The sequence below is a fragment of the Salvelinus namaycush genome, chromosome 34 (assembly GCF_016432855.1).
Source record: "Salvelinus namaycush isolate Seneca chromosome 34, SaNama_1.0, whole genome shotgun sequence".
NCBI lineage: Eukaryota > Metazoa > Chordata > Actinopteri > Salmoniformes > Salmonidae > Salvelinus > Salvelinus namaycush.
The window spans coordinates 8610579-8628851 of NC_052340.1; the positions used below are offsets into that span (position 1 = coordinate 8610579).

General features: G+C 42.5%; 1 protein-coding gene across 1 annotated transcript; it reads right to left on the reverse strand.

Moving 5' to 3' along the window:
• Window positions 1–9621: 9621 nt before the first annotated feature.
• Window positions 9622–16177, reverse strand: pld3 (phospholipase D family, member 3). Its single transcript, XM_038973948.1, has 12 exons — window positions 15995–16177; window positions 14432–14530; window positions 14295–14345; window positions 13104–13261; window positions 12749–12929; window positions 12533–12650; window positions 12260–12387; window positions 11801–12001; window positions 11489–11628; window positions 11212–11377; window positions 11006–11105; window positions 9622–10841 (listed from the first exon to the last, which is right to left on the reverse strand). Exons 2-12 carry the CDS (start codon window positions 14456–14458, stop codon window positions 10654–10656), a joined length of 1458 nt encoding a protein of 485 aa, XP_038829876.1. The 5' UTR covers window positions 14459–14530; window positions 15995–16177; the 3' UTR covers window positions 9622–10653.
• Between the last annotated feature and the right edge of the window lie 2096 nt (window positions 16178–18273).

An 18273-nucleotide genomic window follows, 5' to 3' on the forward strand; every position in this document is an offset into this window, starting at 1 on the left:
TTCCATAGAGGGACAAAAGGAGAGATCAGGCTTGGGTTCTGAATGCTATGTTAGATTACATGGCTAGATATCAATTAAGATAGAGATCTCATTCCAGGCCATTTGGAAAGAGTACACCCCAAACCCACCCCTTGCCCATACTCCCCAGGGTGAATAGAACCACCCAGATGGGTGGGCCACTCATTGGGTTGTAGTGGAATTCCAAAAGGCCCTGGGCCCGGCATGGGGAGCGCCAGGCAGGGAGGAGAGTGACGCCCACAACTACTGTATGCACCCTCGTCACCACACCTGTCCACTGGCACGACAGGATGGTAATTAAAGTGCATTTGTTCTTTTAGTAGGAACATTTCTATCAAAGGAAAACACCCTGGCTACTACACACAAACCAAGATCCTTCCTCCTTACTGGTATGTAAGGTCATCTTCGTGGTCTCTCTTTTCCATTAAGGAGTCCAGCAACACCAGCATCTGTGTGGGAAAGGCCATATGACATGTTCATCATTCAGACCAAATGGTTAGCCCTACAGAATCAATATCAAATTCAATGGGAAAGTTGGAGTGCAGCGTTGTCTCCTAAGGGGCAGGAAGCAGGCGAGTAGGGGGTAGTCTGAGTGATTAGGGGTGAGGAGGGTGGGCTGGCGGGCGGCTGTTCCAGGGTGGTGCTCAGAGCGGCGGCTCCACTGTAAACACAGGACATTCAGAGAGAGGCATCGTGTCCTGATAGAGGACTGCACCGCCAATCGACCACCATGGCTGTAGGCACGTACCGCTCCACCCTCCCTCTTCCCCACTGGGTGAAGCCACTGGCACAGGGAAATGAAAATAACCTCTGGTCTAGGCTTTGCATACTTCTCTACATGACGACGTTGGCATTACAGAAATTGTTCTGAGATCTGATCAATGAGTGACGCACATCTGTGTTCACTATGAAGTCCAGTGCAGACTACCTTATCATGGTCCAGTGCATACCTTATTCTGACTGATAGGCCTCTGAGATTAGGTTGGGTGGATTGTAGAACAGTTCCACACAGACCCTCAAATTGCTACATTTACAGAGAGCCTTCCCTGACAATCCACCAAGCATTGATAATGGCTGTTATTCAGCCATGACGTGGTAATTAGCACATGCAAGAAAATGTCTTGTCAAAATGTTCTTAGAGCTAATGAGAATGCAAAGCAGTACTGCACACCATCTGACCTCACCACAGCTATGGAAACTGTATCAATGCTGCCTACCAGTGCTCAAACCCTGCTACTACAATGTGTCAATATACATTAGTTTTAGTCTGATTAGAGTATCTAAATCAATAAATACTGAACGGCCAATCGGGTAACTGATCAAACTAGCAAAGAAAAAAACATGCAGATTTTCTTTCTGGGCGTCTGAAATGCCCTGCACACAATAGCTGCCCATAATTGGCAATGATCTACTCTTGGTACTGGGAGCAGTCATCCAAGCAGGAACCTGAATGATGAAATGGTTAAAGTTAATTAACCTAACTAAACTTGTAAATAAAGTATGACTTCTTTTGACCTTGAGAAGGTTTAACATAATGAAAGTGATAAATGCAGAGAGAAAAGACAACCTCTTAGCTTTAATTCTGGGAGTATTTAGTATCTATTAAGATCCTCATTGGCTGCTCCACTGAGATATATGAGGACGTATCTTGGTGTTTAAACTGGACCAGCAAGGAAAGCATTTCCAGAGATTTAAAGGGATTAGCCATGAATGATAAATAAGTAGTGACACTAACGGTGAGTTTACGCCAGGAAGCGGAATTGCGCGGTGCAACATCGAAGCCATTCACTTTCAATGGAAGGAAAGCAAGAGAAACAGTGGGCGGGGGACCATTGAGCGATGTGAGCATGGGCGAGGGAGCTGAACAGGGCAGAACTAAAGTTGGGGAAAGCTGAATTTTATTCAAATCCTCCGCGATAACGCAACGTGAGTGACCAATCCAAGCTCACCATAGCTTCCAATCCCTACTGGATTGGCTGACAATGGCTGTTGATATGTAGCACTGCCTAGCTGCTTGCTAGCATCCACATGAGGGCAAGGTTAGCGTGGCTAGGAGAGTGCCACCTTTATAGTGTAAAGGCCGGTAAGGGCCGGATTCAATCCGTATCGCTGGAGGGGTGCAACTTTGGTTTTAGAAGTGGGGGGGGGGGGGGGGGGGGGGGCGACATTTATTTATATAAACTCAGCAAAAAAAAATGTGTCCTCTCACTGTCAACTGCATTTATTTTAGGCAAACTTAACATGTGTAAATATTTGTATGAACATAACAAGATTCCACAACTGAGACAAACTGAACAAGTTCCACAGACATGTGACTTTCAGAAATAATGTGTCCCTGAACAAAGGGGGGGTCAAAATCAAAAGTAACAGTCAGTATCTGGTGTGGCCACCAGTTACATTAAGTACTGCAGTGCATCTCCTCCTCATGGACTGCACCAGATTTGACAGTTCTTGCTGTGAGATGTTACCCCACTCTTCCACCAAGGCACCTGCACATTCCCAGACATTTCTGTGGGGGGGGGGGGGAATGGCCCTAGCCCGTACCCTCCGATCCAACAGGTCCCAGATGTGCTCAATTGAGATCCGGGCTCTTCGCTAGCCATGGCAGAACACTGACATTCCTGTCTTGCAGGAAATCACGCACAGAACGAGCAGTATGGCTGGTGGCGTTGTCATGCTGGAGGGTCATGTCAGGATGAGCCTGCAGGAAGGGTACCACATGAGGGAGGAGGATGTCTTCCCTGTAACACACAGCGTTGAGAATGCCTGCAATGACAACAAGCTCAGTCCGATGATGCTGTGACACCACCTCAGACCATGACGGACCCTCCATCTCCAAATCGATTCCGCTCCAGAGTACAGGCCTCGGTGTAACGCTCATTCCGTCGACGATAAACGCGAATCCGATAATCACCCCTGGTGAGAACCGCAACTCGTCAGTGAAAACTTGCCAGTCCTGTCTGGTCCAGCAACAGTGGGTTTGTGCCCATAGGCAACGTTGTTGCCAGTTATGTCTGGTGAGGACCTGCCTTACAAGCCTACAAGCCCTCAGTCCAGCCTCTCAGCCTACTGCGGACAGTCTGAGCACTGATGGAGGGATTGTGCATTCCTGGTGTAACTCGGGCAGTTGTTGCCATCCTGTACTTGTCCCGCAGGTGTGATGTTTGGATGTACCGATCCTGTGCAGGTGTTGTTACACTGCGAGGACGATCAGCTGTCTGTTCTGTCTCCCTGTAGCGCTGTCTTAGGCGTCTCACAGTACGGACATTGCAATTTATTGCCCTGGCCACATGTGCAGTCCTCATGCCTCCTTGCAGCATGCCTAAGGCACGTTCACGCAGATGAGCAGGGACCCTGGGCATCTTTCTTTTGGTGTTTTTCAGCATCAGTAGAAAGGCCTCTTTAGTGTCCCAAGTTTTCATAACTGTGACCTTAATTGCCTACCGTCTGTAAGCTGTTAGTGTCTTAACGATCGTTCCACAGGTGCATGTTCATTAATTGTTTATGTTTCATTGAACAAGCATGGGAAACAGTGTTTAAACCCTTTACAATGAAGACCTGTGAAGTTATTTGGATTTTTATGAATGATCTTTTTTAGGCTCCGGCCTAAAAAAAAAGGGACGTTTCTTTTTTGCTGAGTTTATATAATTTTTTTATCCAGTTGGTTAAACACTCCAAACAGCCTAGCCGACCACTCGGGGGCGTCCGCATGGTCCTAAAGCACACCTTGTATCACATTCCAATTATAAAACTGGGGGGGTGCAATTTCAGAAAACTGAGGACATGTCCCCACCATCCCCAGTGAAAGTTGCACCCCTGGCTGAAGCTCCGGGTTCAAATTTAAAGGTGATTTCCGATTGAACCGACATATAGTATGTCTTTACCATGAATGCAGTCTCAGCAAACATTGCCATTACATTTCAATCAGGCTAGCAATAATGATACTTCTATTATAAGATTGAATGCAGCCCTTATCTATTTTCCTTTTGTTTGGGGTCCTAAATGGTTCAAAGTGTGACACATATTATACTCTGGTGTTCTGGGTATTGTTTTATATTAATAATCACAAATAATCTTAACAATCTTTTCGTTCTGGGCAATGTTGGGGGAGCTACTCTGAAAATATAGTTAACCAAGCTACCAATTATTTCACTGTTAGAAGTTAAGATCAGTGATGGAAAAAGTACCCAATATCATACTTGAGTAAAAGTTAAGATACCTTAATAGAAAATGTGTCACGATTGTCGAAATACCATTCGGACCAAGGCGCAACGTGATATGGTCCTCCCATTATTTCCTCCCAAGCCCAGGATACCTTCTCCTCCTGGGCACGCTGCTTGGTCCTGGTGTGGTGGGATCTTCTGTCACGATCGTCAAAATAACATTCGGACCAAGGCGCAGCGTGATACGGGTTCCACATCTTTTTATTCATGAAATGCACAAAACAAGAAAAAAGCAAATTATACGTGAAGCTATGGAGTGCTCACAGGCAACTACACATAAACAAGATCACACAAAACACAGTGGGGAAATGGCTGCCTAAATATGATCCCCAATCAGAGACAACGATAAACAGCTGCCTCTGATTGGGAACCATACCAGGCCAACATAGAAATAAAACAACCTAGATTACCCATCCTAGTCACACCCCGACCTAACCAACATAGAGAATAAAAAGGCTCTCTATGGTCAGGGCGTGACAAAATGATTCAAGTATAAGTGAAAGTCACCCAGTAAAATACTACTTGTGTAAAAGTCTAAAGGTATTTGGTTTTAAATATACTTAAGTATCAAAAGTGAATGTATTTGCTAAAATATACTTAAGTATTAAAAGTAAAAATAAAAGTGTAAATCATTTTTAGGTCCTTATATTAATTAAGCATAATTTTCTTTTTTTATATCTATACGAATACCCAGGGCACACTCCAACACTCAGAGATAATTTACAAACTAAGCATTTGTGTTTAGTGAGTCCGCCAGATCAGAGGTGGTAGGGATGACCAGGGATGCTCTCTTGATAAGTGTGTGAATTTGGACCATTTTCCTATCCTGCTAAGCATTCAAACTGTAATGAGTACTTGTGGGTCTTAGGGAAAATGTATGGTGTAAAAAGTACATACATTTCTTCAGGAATGTACTGAAGTAACATTAAAAGTTGTAAAAAAATATAAATAGTAAAGTAAAGTACAGATGCCCCAAAACACTACATAAGTAGTACTTGAAAGTATTTTTACTTCAGTACTTTACACCACTGGTTAAGATACACTAAAGCTACCCTACCCGTAAGAAAAATATTGTGTAGTTAACAAAAGTTACTTTGAAAAAGTTGTTCACTACATCCAAACTACTTTGTGAAATGTCATAGACTACATATTGCAAGTCAGATCAATTTGGCGTCATATGTTAACAGAATGTGAACTTTAGCCTACACAAAAACTGTCAACACAAAAAAAACACAAACACAAAAACTGTCAACACAAACTGCCTACACAAAAAAGAGAGAATTAGGCAAGAAATGAAATGATTGCCTACTTCACCTAGATTTAATTTTGTTTCTAAAAAAAAGTAGTGTGTAGTTCCAGTAGTTAGCTAAACTGCTACATGGTAAAAAAAGCAATTAACTACTGAAAACACTCTAGATTTGAATTTAGTTTAACTACTACCAAGCTATTGCAAAATGTAGTTAAATTACTAGTTGAACTACATGTAGTTCACTATTTCCCAACACTGGTTCTGGCATGTTTTGTCCACCAATGTTAGGCTACCCCAAAGTCACCTTGGAGGGTCATTACTGATACCGTTATACGGAGTCTACAATGAAGTCAAAGCAAACCACACACATCCTATAATTTGCTTGTGTTTGACTCAAATGTATGTATAAATTCAAATTAGTGTCACACCTCGAATTATTTCATCAATTCATATGAAAGCCTATTATCGCGCTATGAAACTTTAATTACCAGTGGTTTGCATTGAGAACTGTGTGTGTGAGATCAAAAAGGTTAGTTAAAAACGTAGTCTACCAAATCACCAATAAAATATAAATTGTAACAGAAATACTTGTATTCTTACCTCGTCTTTATGGTGGATGACTTAGACGCTCGAAATTCAATCTGTAAAAATGTTGGAAGCCTCACCCAATGGCTAGTTCGAGCGCCCGGGCATCATTAGACAACGGGACCATTGTCGTGGATAGAGCATGAGCTGCACAATTCTATAGCCTACCAACCACTCCTAAAAAGAAAAAACAATAAACGACTGCGATAATTAACTACAAACTGTAGGGCAAAATGTATTGTGTTTGATATAGGCCTATATACCGTCATTTTTGCCCGGTCACAAACTAATTGGTGACATAACATCCTTCGTCTGATGATGTGGAAAGGGTTGGATAGGTGGAGGCCATGGACATCGGAATTATATTGTAGTCTCAAGGATTATGCATATAGACAAGCATAGGCTACTTACTGTATGTAGGCATTCGCTAGGCCTAGTCATTTTTTATGGAATGAAAACAGTGAACAAATGTATTTATTTATTTAGCCTATGTATTATTGTAATAATAATAATAATAAAAAATGTAATAATAATACTGTATTCATACATTTTTAATCATGCATCATCATCATCCTAAAGGCCTAATTTGTTGTCTTATCGGTATTAACCAACTAATGTAATCGATGATGATTGAGGATGATAATGATGATGATGATGATTTTCAAAAAATCGGTCATTTAACAAGTGAAGTTATTGTAACTTATGCAAATAGTTTAATGCTGATGAAACTTTCAAAATAGAATGCTTAGAATTGTTAGATCGCCCAGGTAACGTTCCATGGATGTAGAACTATTGACAAGATGTTTATAATTGAAATTAAAATCACTACATTTAATTAATTTGGGCATATCTTTAAAACATTTTATTAATTTTTTTATTTTAATTTAATAATTAATAATTTAATAATAAACAATAATAATTTTGAAGTAAGAATTTTTAAAAATGTTTAAAAAATAAAATCACTACAAAGAGAAGGAAGCAAGCTGAGAATGAGAGATATAAATTCTGAAAATGAAGTCTAGCACACTTTGGATATAGTGCGAAAGGGCACCTTCGGAAAAGTGTCAAAATGTTGGAGTGATGGACAATTAGTTGCGGTAAAAATTATGAAAATTGATATTCACCGAAATAGAAAATTAATTAATTTCCCCGAATAATTTGAAGACAAGCCACATAGTTCAATTTCACGAGGCATGTCGTGACCAAACTAATTATTACCTGTTTTTTTAACTATTGGAGAAGAACCTGTATCAGCTTCAGAAAGAGAATGGTTTCAAGCTGACCGCGGTTAGCAACATCCGTACCATCACGTGTCAGATGATAAAAGTACTAGCAAAGCTGAAGGAACTCGCCATCATTAATGCTGATTTGAAACCTGAACATATAATGGTCGTGGATCATTGTCACTATCCCTTCAGCATAAAGTTGATTGATTTTGGTTCTGCAAGTATTTTCAGTGAAGTGCATTTTGTTAAGGAGCCATACATCCAATCCCGGTAGAACCTATGTTGCACCACAAGCTTTGTGATATCTTGTATTTATGAATGTGATCATTAAAACAAATTCAGGGTATCTGTGTGAACCCAAAATGACTACTTCCACAAACAAACATTTTGGGAAAGAAAAAAACAACTTAAATTTGCTCTTACCCTGGTTTTGAAATAACTCACAGGTTCTATAGGTCTCCTGAAATCCTCCTGGGCCTTCCATTCTGTGAGAAAGTGGACATGTGGTCTCTGGGTTGTGTGATGTCAGAGTTGTTCCTTGGATAGCCTCTGTATCCCGGCTATTCAGAGTTTGATCAAGTGAGGTACATCTGTGAGACGCAAGGACTACCGCAAGCCCATCTGCTCAACATGGCCAGCAAGGTTCACCATTTCTTCAAGCTCACCGCCAACAGTCGAGGAAAGAATAAATGGCAGCTCAAGCCCAACAAGAAGCGTCCCCCCCTCAGGCACAGAAGGCCGTACCCTGGGGAAGCAGCAGGGGTCGACGGATCGGAGGAAGTACATCCTCTCCTCCCTGGACCAGCTGGAGACCATGGAGTTCACAGAGCCCGACCCAGAACAGGGTCGTGCTCTGTGGACCGCCGGAACATGGTGCAGCTCCTCAAGCAGATGTTAACCTTGGACTCCCACCAGAGGATCCTACCCAATGCAGCCTTACACCATCCTTTCATCAGCATGCACCACTTACGCATGTACCCAGACTTCCACCGCTACTATGAGAAGTCCGCTCAGGCTATTCCTGAGGCCCTGATTCAGGATACAGCTCCAGAGCTGTAGGTCTCACCATCTGAATGCAGAGGGGGGCCAGTGGTTCCTGTACCCCAGGGAGAAGGGGGCCCACCAGTCATGTCCCCTAGGTCAAAATCCCCATGACCACAGGGAGAGCTACCCACCATCCTCAGAGGGCTTCCAAGGTAACAATGGGGTTCTCTCCCAGACGACCCCAGTCCCCAGTGAGCCTCAGTCCCCCACAGCGCTGATTGAAGACCCGTTGGAGAGCCTGTGCATTGTGGACGAGGCCACCATGAGGGTATGGGCGGAAGAGGATGTCCAGTGTGCCTTCCATCCGTCCAGCTCTGTGAAACCCTCAGGTCGCCAAGCCGACCTCCAGACAAGTGAAAGCGGTGCCTTCCAGGAGACTGAGCTAGACTGTACTCTCTGAGGCTTCACCAGCAGAGTGAACCCATGCTGTCCTATTTCAACAGGCTGTGTGAGCCAGCGCCTGAGGCAGTCAGTGGCTAGGTCCTCACGGTCGGATCCTACCCACCGGTTGAGCTACACCTCTGGGCCCCAAATGGACAAAGCAGGTGAGCCCAAAGGCTCCAGTCTCTTTTTTAGGGACTCTACCACCCAACAGGACCTTGCAGGACCCAGGGAGCAGGCAGTGGCAAATGAGGCAGCCTGTGATTATGGCCTGGAGGTTAGGGTATGTCATTTTGGAGATACAAAATCATGTTCAGGAGAGATTAGGACCATAATACTGTATAAAATGCTGTGGGGATTACAATTCTGGAACGGTTTTGTCATTTTGGTATCCCACTTTCCCACAGGAGATCCAGTTTCTCCATTTTGAACCTGAAGGCTACTCCTGTCATTGTGGCCAATGGGGGCTGGCATGGACCTCGGATCCAGAGGTGGCTTCCTACCTGGCCTACGGCCTCCCAGCCTGCTGTAGCCATGCAGCAGCACTACCTCCACTACTGAGTCTCCTGGGGGGGGGGGGAGTTACATGTGCCAGTACCGTAGCAAAGCTGAGGGCTTCCAACAGCTCCTCTCATCCAATGTGATCTCCTCAATACACAAAACAGACACTGCCAATGCAAAGCAGGCCTGAATAGACAAGTAAACTCGCTTTTTAAAACAGTCCTCTGAGAATGTTGTCGTAATGAGTTTCATATTTATTGACTGCACAATATATAAATAAATGTATAATTTGCAAGACTGCATGCATTATTCATGGTAATGAAATAAGATAGGAGGATAGACTTAGTTATTCTAAACACTTGTGCATACAACTGCTAAAAATGAAATGATAGAGAACTGTTTAAATTCAATTTATTAGGGACATTACCGCATAAAAGGAAGTAGTGTGTACAAAACGCAATCAATATCGTACAGTACTAGCGCTTGCCAAATAATACACAGTGCAGTGCTTTTAAACACTTATTTTGACAGTTGCATTGACAACATTCTCCACTGCACTGCTCACATAAGACACGCTCCACAGTGCAAATTCCAGAAAAATACAACGTTTCCTGGACTTTATTGCACACATATGAAATCAGTTACTGCACAATTCTATGGCAAACCTACTAGTTTGAAAGCAAGAAGGATTCAGAATATTTGAATAAAAATAAAAAACTAGTCTAGGCTACATAGAAAAACAAGGCACAACACACCAATCATTCATGAAAAATAATAAAAAGGATCAAACCAGCATGCCTAGAAACATCAGTCCAAACATTCAACACATAATATAGCAATCTCCCTGATATTCACTGGGATGTATTCCCAAAGAGTTAAAGTTAATTAAAAACACACAGGCTTGTGTTTTGATCATTGAGGTGATAAGACACACGGACGCTGCAGAGGGCAGCATAGTTTTACCCATCTTCTGGTAACGTACATATCTACTGCTACTCCTGCAATTATAAAAAAAATAGTGCTGCAATTTAAGAAATCATCCCAGAAACTGCTGCTGATTAGAACTAGTGTACAGGGACAGAGAGAAGAAATGTGCATACTTGGCAACAAAAAAAACAGCTTACTGTCAATTGGGCTTCGAATCCAGTTTCGACATGCTATATTGGCATCCCCATGCTGGCTTGGCGGACACAGGCCCTGTAACAGTCTAGAGCGGCGGTTCCCAACTCCAGTCCTCAAGTACCTCCAACAGTACACATTTTTATTGTAGCCCCAGACAAGCACACCTGATTCAACTTGTCAACTAATCATCAGCCCCTCAATGAGTTGAATCAGTCGTTTTTTTTGACGGGGATACAACAAAAACGTATGCTATTGGGAGTACTCGAGGAGTTGGGAACCACTGGTCTAGAGTGTAGTATTGTATTTAACACACCATTTTGAGGTCGGCGTGCTGGTGGATTGGGGTGCTATAGGCGGAGTCCCAGTCCCTTTCGAACACGGCCTGTAGTTGTGCCTGGACCGTAGGCTCCACTGACTGGGCAGCCGTTTGGTTCACCACCAAAGCCGATCCAGCAGTGTTCACAAAATAGTCTCCAGACCAGTTAGAGGTACCTGGTGATCAATGGGAAATACAATAGAGTTGCATTTTGTAGTGCATGGGATCTGATATGTGCAGAAATTCTGAGAAGTTACCTCTGGTTTTAACATCAGAAATTGTTGATTGAGATAAAACAGAAGCATGACTGGTGCATATGCTATCTAGGAGAGAGAATTACCTATGTAGGCAACCTTGTCTGTCACCATGTACTTGTTGTGGTTGACTCTGGCAAAGGGGATTTCTTTCTGCTTTGGATTGGCTGGCACAATAAAGAGTTTCTGTAAAACAGTGAAGAGTTTATTATCTAACAATTGCTCTTCTGGAGGAGCTTGACATACTAAGGATGATAAGTAAAGTGCATGAGTAACGAGAGGTCCCACTCACCACCTGGACATCCAGCTTGGCCTTGGGTTCCTGCATTGAATCCAAGGCTTTCAGGAAGGGGATCATGACAGGCGAAGTGCTCGCCCAACAGCTGATGAGCAGGCGCACCTTCACCCGCTTCTCGTATGCCACACGTCTGATCTGAGTGTCAATTTCTGCCCAGTAACTGCAGTGGGTGGCACAGAGGGTTAGGCCTTGTGTGCTTTATTAATTATACACTGAATACATAAAAATCGCAAACTTTGGTGAGGTTAATACATTAAAATAGAAGGCTTACCGTTTGGGTTGTGAAAACTCCATGGTGGGCAGGTAGTTCATGACAGCGATGTAGACAAACTCCCGTGCGTCCTCCATCACACTGAGAATAGACTGCAGGTCTCTGGTCCTCCCGGCAGCACAGAAAGATGGTGGAGAGCTCTGAGGGTACAGCACAGTCAAATGAAGTATAGTAGTATGCTGAACATAGGACCAGAGAAAGGGAATATGGAGAATTCCATAACCAGACTTCACAAGCCAGTCCAATTTGTATTATATGATCCAATTATTGGTTTACTTTCTCTGAAAATGTGCACCTTCAGTCAATTCTTACCGACAGATACACGCTGGAGGCTGTGCCGTTGAGTGGCAGCTGCAGGGGCGTGTCCTTATTGTAAGGAGTGTTGAAACTGCTGGGCCAAGGAGACGGGATGGGTGTGTCTTTTTGCCCAAGGTACCAGTAGGCCTCGAAGATCTTCCCCAGGTCTGCAGCCAAGCAGCTGCAGTTGTACACCACAGCCCCCAGCTCCTTCACCTAAACAGGACAGCAACAGAGGACATGTTTCACAGATTAAACCAAAGCTACTTTCCCACCACTTGATGTGCTAATTTTAGACAATACCCTGACACTACAAACTTGTGACACATTTACACTTGAAAAGAACAAGGAAATATAATTACTTTTCAAATGGTTTAAGGAACTAATTTTGAACAATGGATTTTTATTTTTTTTAAACTAAAACAAACAGAAATTATGGGGGTGAGGCGGGGTGTGAGGGCACAGAAGACTCACCTGGGTAAGCGACCTCCAGTCCATGTTGGCACTGCCAATATAAATGTGCTTGTTGTCTACCACCCAGAACTTTGTGTGAAGTACTCCAGTGGTCAAATTCCGCATGTTCACGGCTCTTACATCAGCACCTAAAAAAAATGAGCTACCATTATCACAACAAAAAGCAAACAGAATAATACTTCCTTACTGAAGGTAGCAGCTTGATTGGTGTCAATTTAACTTTTGCAAATTCAATGGAATTGAAAACATAAATGCAGTCAGAGAACCCCTTACCAGAACTTTTTAAGAGATTGATGTCTTCCTGAGGTTGGGACTCTGTTGGTGTATTTACAGCGATGCGGACAGAGAGCTTCCGAGACACCTGAACTAGTCTATTCAGGACATCCTCACCCTATTGACAAAACATAACTGTTTAGACTAAAATAACCCACATCTACCCACAGGTTAGATCTGACATCGCATTGGCTGCCAATCACAGAACACACTCACCTGATTCGCTGTTGGCTCGTGAGTGCCTGTATCTTTGTTGGTGAGCGTCCAATAGAAAGACGCAATGTCCACGCTACTGCGAGCCTCACTAATCAGGTTGAGCCAAGCCTGGTAGATGGATGGGTTGGTGACACTAGAGTTGAACTCTAACCCCTCTGGGATGCTCTCCAACAGAACGATTCTGGAATAGAGAAAGGAAGCGTCATTGTTTTACTACATCCTTGAACAGTTAATGATAGGACCTGTTCTGCAAAACATGACCATGGTGGTTAAACACGTAACCACAAATGAGTTAAAGCTGCAGAATAATAGAGTATGAACGAGCAGAATGAGATGTTTACAGTGTCCCACTCACTTGCAGGGGTCGGTGCAGGTGTCAGTGAGAGGAAGTGGGAGCTTGAAGCCGGGCTTGTTTGGGGAGGAGTTAACCACGGGAAGCAGCAGGGTCTGGAGGAACAGGGCAGCCAATAGCAGAGTGGCCACCGCAGTGAGACCCAGCAGACACCTATAATACTACACACAGAGATGGCGGGATCAGGAGCACAGTCATGTAGAGGTGACCCTGACCAAAGAGGAATGAGATAACGGTTATGGAACGGAGGTTGTATATAATCCCCATGAGTCCTGTGAGAATCTGTCTGGGTAAAGGACTATTTTGCCTATGTAATTCAGTGGTTGTTGTTTTCAGTAGTCCATAGTAGACACATTCACAAAAAAATTGCATTTCAAAACAATGCCCGAGTAGATATTTAGCTTTGAATGTCCTGATCAGTCCTGATGTTCCCAATTGCCAGTTTGAATCAATTCCTACAACTCACAAGATTCCCCTCTTTCTAACTGGCTGGTGTGTGGTTTGAACTTGGTCCAACACATAGGTGTTAAAAGTGCTTCAACCTCAAATATAAAGACAGGAGAGATTATTTCACAGAAAATAATAATGTTCCTCGAGTTGTCGGAGTTTAGAGTGAAGAAAAGTAGCTAACAGCCATGCTCTGTGACTATGGACACTCACAGACACATGCAGAGCCACGATGAGCAGAGCGAGCAGGGTGCAGGTGACACACAGAGGAATAGCTAATGGATTTACTAATGGAGGAAGTTATTTGGGGTTTTGGGCAAAAGCAATCTGGCCTGGGTAGGGCCTGAATGTCGCTGGCATGAGTAGGGCTCAGGCAGGGCTCTAGAAAACATCGGTCACAGAAGATAACTTGAATTACGCACCCAACGTCAGTTGAAAAGCGCAAGAGGTGGAGTTAGCCAGCGCTTGGCATAGAAGAGCAGGGTGGAAGTGCAAAGTCTCACATGCAACTTTTTGACAGATGGGGTGTTTTGATAGCTATGATGCAACCATATGCTAAATTATGATATTTCCAGACCGCATGCATGGTGGATTGACTAGAAATACACGTGAAAATTGATTTAGGGTATTCCCCTTTAACTCACATCCTTGGCCACTGACTAAAGTGTGTGCCTGACTGTAGGTTTCAATCATCTTTTTACACCATTTTCATTAGGTTACTTGGTAAATATCATTAACGTTTGATACCATCTGTCCTTTCCTGCAGGACTCTTCTCTCCTCGACTCCACATCACACATCTGCACCAGAAGAAGATATTAACGAGTTAGAAAACGTAGACAAAATTCTATCAAACTTACGACAACAGTACTGACAAAAACCTCACCTTCTCGTAGGGAATATCAGAAATCATTGTTACAGAGTATTGTCTCTTTGGACAAAGTTCTTCAGGATTCTGATCTGAAAATGCAGCTCAGAAAAGGCTCTAAACAAAACAGAAGAAAATGACATCAAATCATGTAAGACCAAGCTATGTTTTCACATTTTAGTCATTTAGCAGACTCTCCTATCCAGAGCAACTTACAAGAGGAATTAGGGATAAGTGCCTTTCTGTTTGTCGTTGAAGTGACAGGAACCATGTTGAGCTGTATCTCTATAGTGCCTGATGAGTGACCTTACTAACTGTGCCACTATATCACAATGAATGGTGGAGTACAGTACTCTGTCAGTAATGTTATTCCAGCCACGACACACCATTGTCTCCACACTGCCTCTGCCCCTCTAATTCTATAGGAGCTTGTCAAGACCTATTCATAATAGGAAAGTTCTGGGTGCCATTAACAATATAGAAGAAGAATGACTGATGTCAAAGCTACAGGCCAGGAGTGTTTGCAGGCAGGTGTTCACGATAATGCACAGGCCTATATGGTGCACACCATACATATAATTTGACAAACAGTATGCGAGATCCTTCAGAGCACATTTTATGGCTCAACATTTAATTTGTAGAACACATTTCACATGCTCATGACTCCAATAGGATAATATGCGTTTTCTGGACAAAATGTTACAGAAAAGCAGAAGCTGAAACATCAGTTTCTGAGGAGAAGTTAAATTAGCTGTCTCAGGGCTGCAAGTCACGTCTCAACTGAGGGCAGGGCTCTAGCGACTATGAATACGCTATCAAGCTACATGAACTTAAAAGGCAGAACATTAACAGAATCACGTTGACCATTTTGGTTAACACACAAAATAACAAGTGCTTTTAGTCTAACAAATTACATACTGTTAGTGCTAAATTCAACAGGGAGCCTCACACAAAACATTTCTGTTGTGGTTGGCCTTGTCTGTGTATCTCTTCGTAAGAATCTACATTTGCAGGGAAATACGAGGAAGAATGCTTATGGGGTGAGTCAGCGTTAGAGAAAATACTATTTCTTTCAAGTTTCACCCTTGAAATAGTTCTTCAACTACACCCATGTCATTATCTTCAACTACCATGTCATTAGGGAAGATAAGATTACTTTTGGATCTTGCCCCATGGTAATTGGCCATAAGTCATGGACAAACACAGTTGTGTGTTGTTCCCACATCCACGGTATAGTGAAATAAAGACTGATAAAACATATAGTTTGATGTTATGTTTATGTTCCTCTTTCTCCCTTGCCAGTAAATTGGAGTGTCGTACCACGAATGAATTGCCTATGCACATTGAAAAGTGATCTGGGTGGAATACCCAGTGTAGCCCTGTGCCATTTGCCTGTTTTTATTTGCTGAACTTGCCAGTCAAGTAGATATCATATTGCATGAGTATTGTACCCGTTGATAATGAATATACCTTCATCAAAAGCTTACAGCGATAACATTGTTTCGATGTTTGGAGCGTGCCTAGACGACCGACGGCTATACAAGCGAGCAAAACAACAACAAAGGGCACTCGTATCCATACCTGAAATCACGTGGCCAGTCCGTGTGAAATCTTCCATGGAGTAAATGATCTTTAATGTTATTTACCGGTTACATTAGCCTACTGTTTTTAACAGTTACACGTGGATAAACAAAATGCAATGCCAGAATGAGAAACCACCAGAGCAAACCAGTTCCAAATAGGCTACACTGTCTCGAGCTTGTGGTCATGTGACCAAGTCTAAACAACCAATGAAAATATAACCCAACGTCATATGTGAGGCATCGCACCTAACGTCTCAAACTTTCTTTTTTATTTATTTAAATGTTTTATTATTTTATTTATTTATTTAAATGTATTATTTATTAACAACAAATCAATACAGAAAGTACATGAGGGAACACAAGTATATATAGATTTTATACAATGGACAATCGAGCTAGGGGGTACAATATCACATTACAAGTACAAAAGGACCTTAAGGGACATACATACACTTACAATTCTAACAGCTTTTTTGTTAGTAGAGTATTTAACTGTCTTAAAATACAGTTACATTTATTTTTGTAGGGTAAGAAAATTTGTTTTTTTTGTTTGTAAATTTACATTTGTGTATATGAAATTTGGCCAAAAGAATAATGAAATGAATTACATAAAAATGTTTCTGCTTATTTCTATCGTATGTAAAGAATCCAAGCAGTACATCTCTAGTAGTACATCTCTAGTAGTACATCTCTAATAGTGTAAAATCTTCATAAATGTTTTTAAATTATAAATCTACTGATGTCTTGCCACAGTTTTCTTACCCTAACGTCTGAAACTAGATCCCCTACATACTGGTCTTGACAAGAACAAAACTGCCAGGGAGGTTATCTTCTGCACGGTTCCGCCAATCCAGTAAATGGGGTGGAGTGGTTAAAATGGACTGTCGCCTTGTTAACGCCAAAAGCGGATGTCGCGTCACAGGTTCTTTTTCCATTTCCCCTGAAAACCAGAACATCCCGTCGTCGGGGACTCCGCATGCTAGGCAGAGGCTACATCCATAAAGATACATAGAGGACTCATTTGTGCCATTATAGTGTCTGTGACAGGATGGCCAGCGCCATTGAGGCAATCTCAATTTGGAAGTAGTACATTTTATCCTTCACGATTAGCTGATCCCTTCTGATGACCCAGTTGGACATGATACCAACAGGGTCACCAGGAGGGATCAGCCAATGAAGTTGGAAGTCCCACCTAGTTGACTACATTAAAATGGTGGAAGACCTCAATGGCGCTGCACATGCGAGTATGGCATTTTGGCCACTGGAGGCTTCTATCATACTCTATGGCTACATCACACCAAAAGCTCCTCACTGCACTCGCGATGTACTTTGAAAACCGAACGAGGGCGCTGTAAGATCATAGCAAATCCTATTGGGTTTATTCTTGGCAGTGCCATAGAAACCTGTTGTTTACAGACAGACATTATTGGATTATCTGTCAAAAGAAGAGCGGCAATAAGATTAGATAGTGAATTGTATCAGGTCTAATAATCTAAATATAGGCCTACTTATTCATCATGGCCATGTAGCCTATGCTTATGATACACCTATAACTTTTACTAAATCTATTTACACATGTTCAACATATGTTCTACTGCAATGTAGCCTAGACCTAACGGGGCTTTATGGCTAACCCTCTCTAAGGGAGGCAGTAGGTATATACAGTACCTATTATGATGGCCCATTTTATCTGATCATACTGATTATGGCAACAATCCACAACTACTGTGACTGATACCAAAAGCAGGTAATGCGTAGGCCGAATGGAGAAGTCCCTTTTTGTAGTGTGTACTCTCCAACAAAGGTGTTATGTCACAAACTCAATAGTGGCGACGCTAAAGACGCCAACTCTGTTCAGATTAATGTTGATCATAAACAATAGGCAAATATATGCTTATAATAGCAAAAAAGAACAATAATCTATACATCATCACACACACACACACACACACTGTTTATTTTATCATAAAGTGTTGCGTAATTTGCTGCGTTTTACAGTGCATTGAGGCAAGGTGCGGGAAAACGAAGCGGTAATAACGTCCCCAGGGAGGGGACAGCGGTTGAAGGGCGAGGCCCTCGGGAACTGTTGCTCATCCAGGATACGATCCGGTGAATAACTGAAACTGTCGCTCATCCAGGATACGATAAGGTGTATAACTCTGAAACTGTCGCTCATCCAGGATACGATAAGGTGTATAACTGAAACTGTCGCTCATCCAGGATACGATAAGGTGTATAACTGAAACTGTCGCTCATCCAGGATACGATAAGGTGTAT

Excerpts from the sequence above, each read along its gene's own strand:
- pld3 (XM_038973948.1), bottom strand. The coding sequence starts at position 14,458 with ATGATTTCTGATATTCCCTACGAGAAG. Across the intron at positions 12,388-12,532 it reads CAATCTCTTAAAAAGTTCTG|GTGCTGATGTAAGAGCCGTG; the intron begins GTAAGGGGTTCT and ends CATTTTTTTTAG. Across the intron at positions 11,378-11,488 it reads GAGTTTTCACAACCCAAACG|TTACTGGGCAGAAATTGACA; the intron begins GTAAGCCTTCTA and ends CACCCACTGCAG.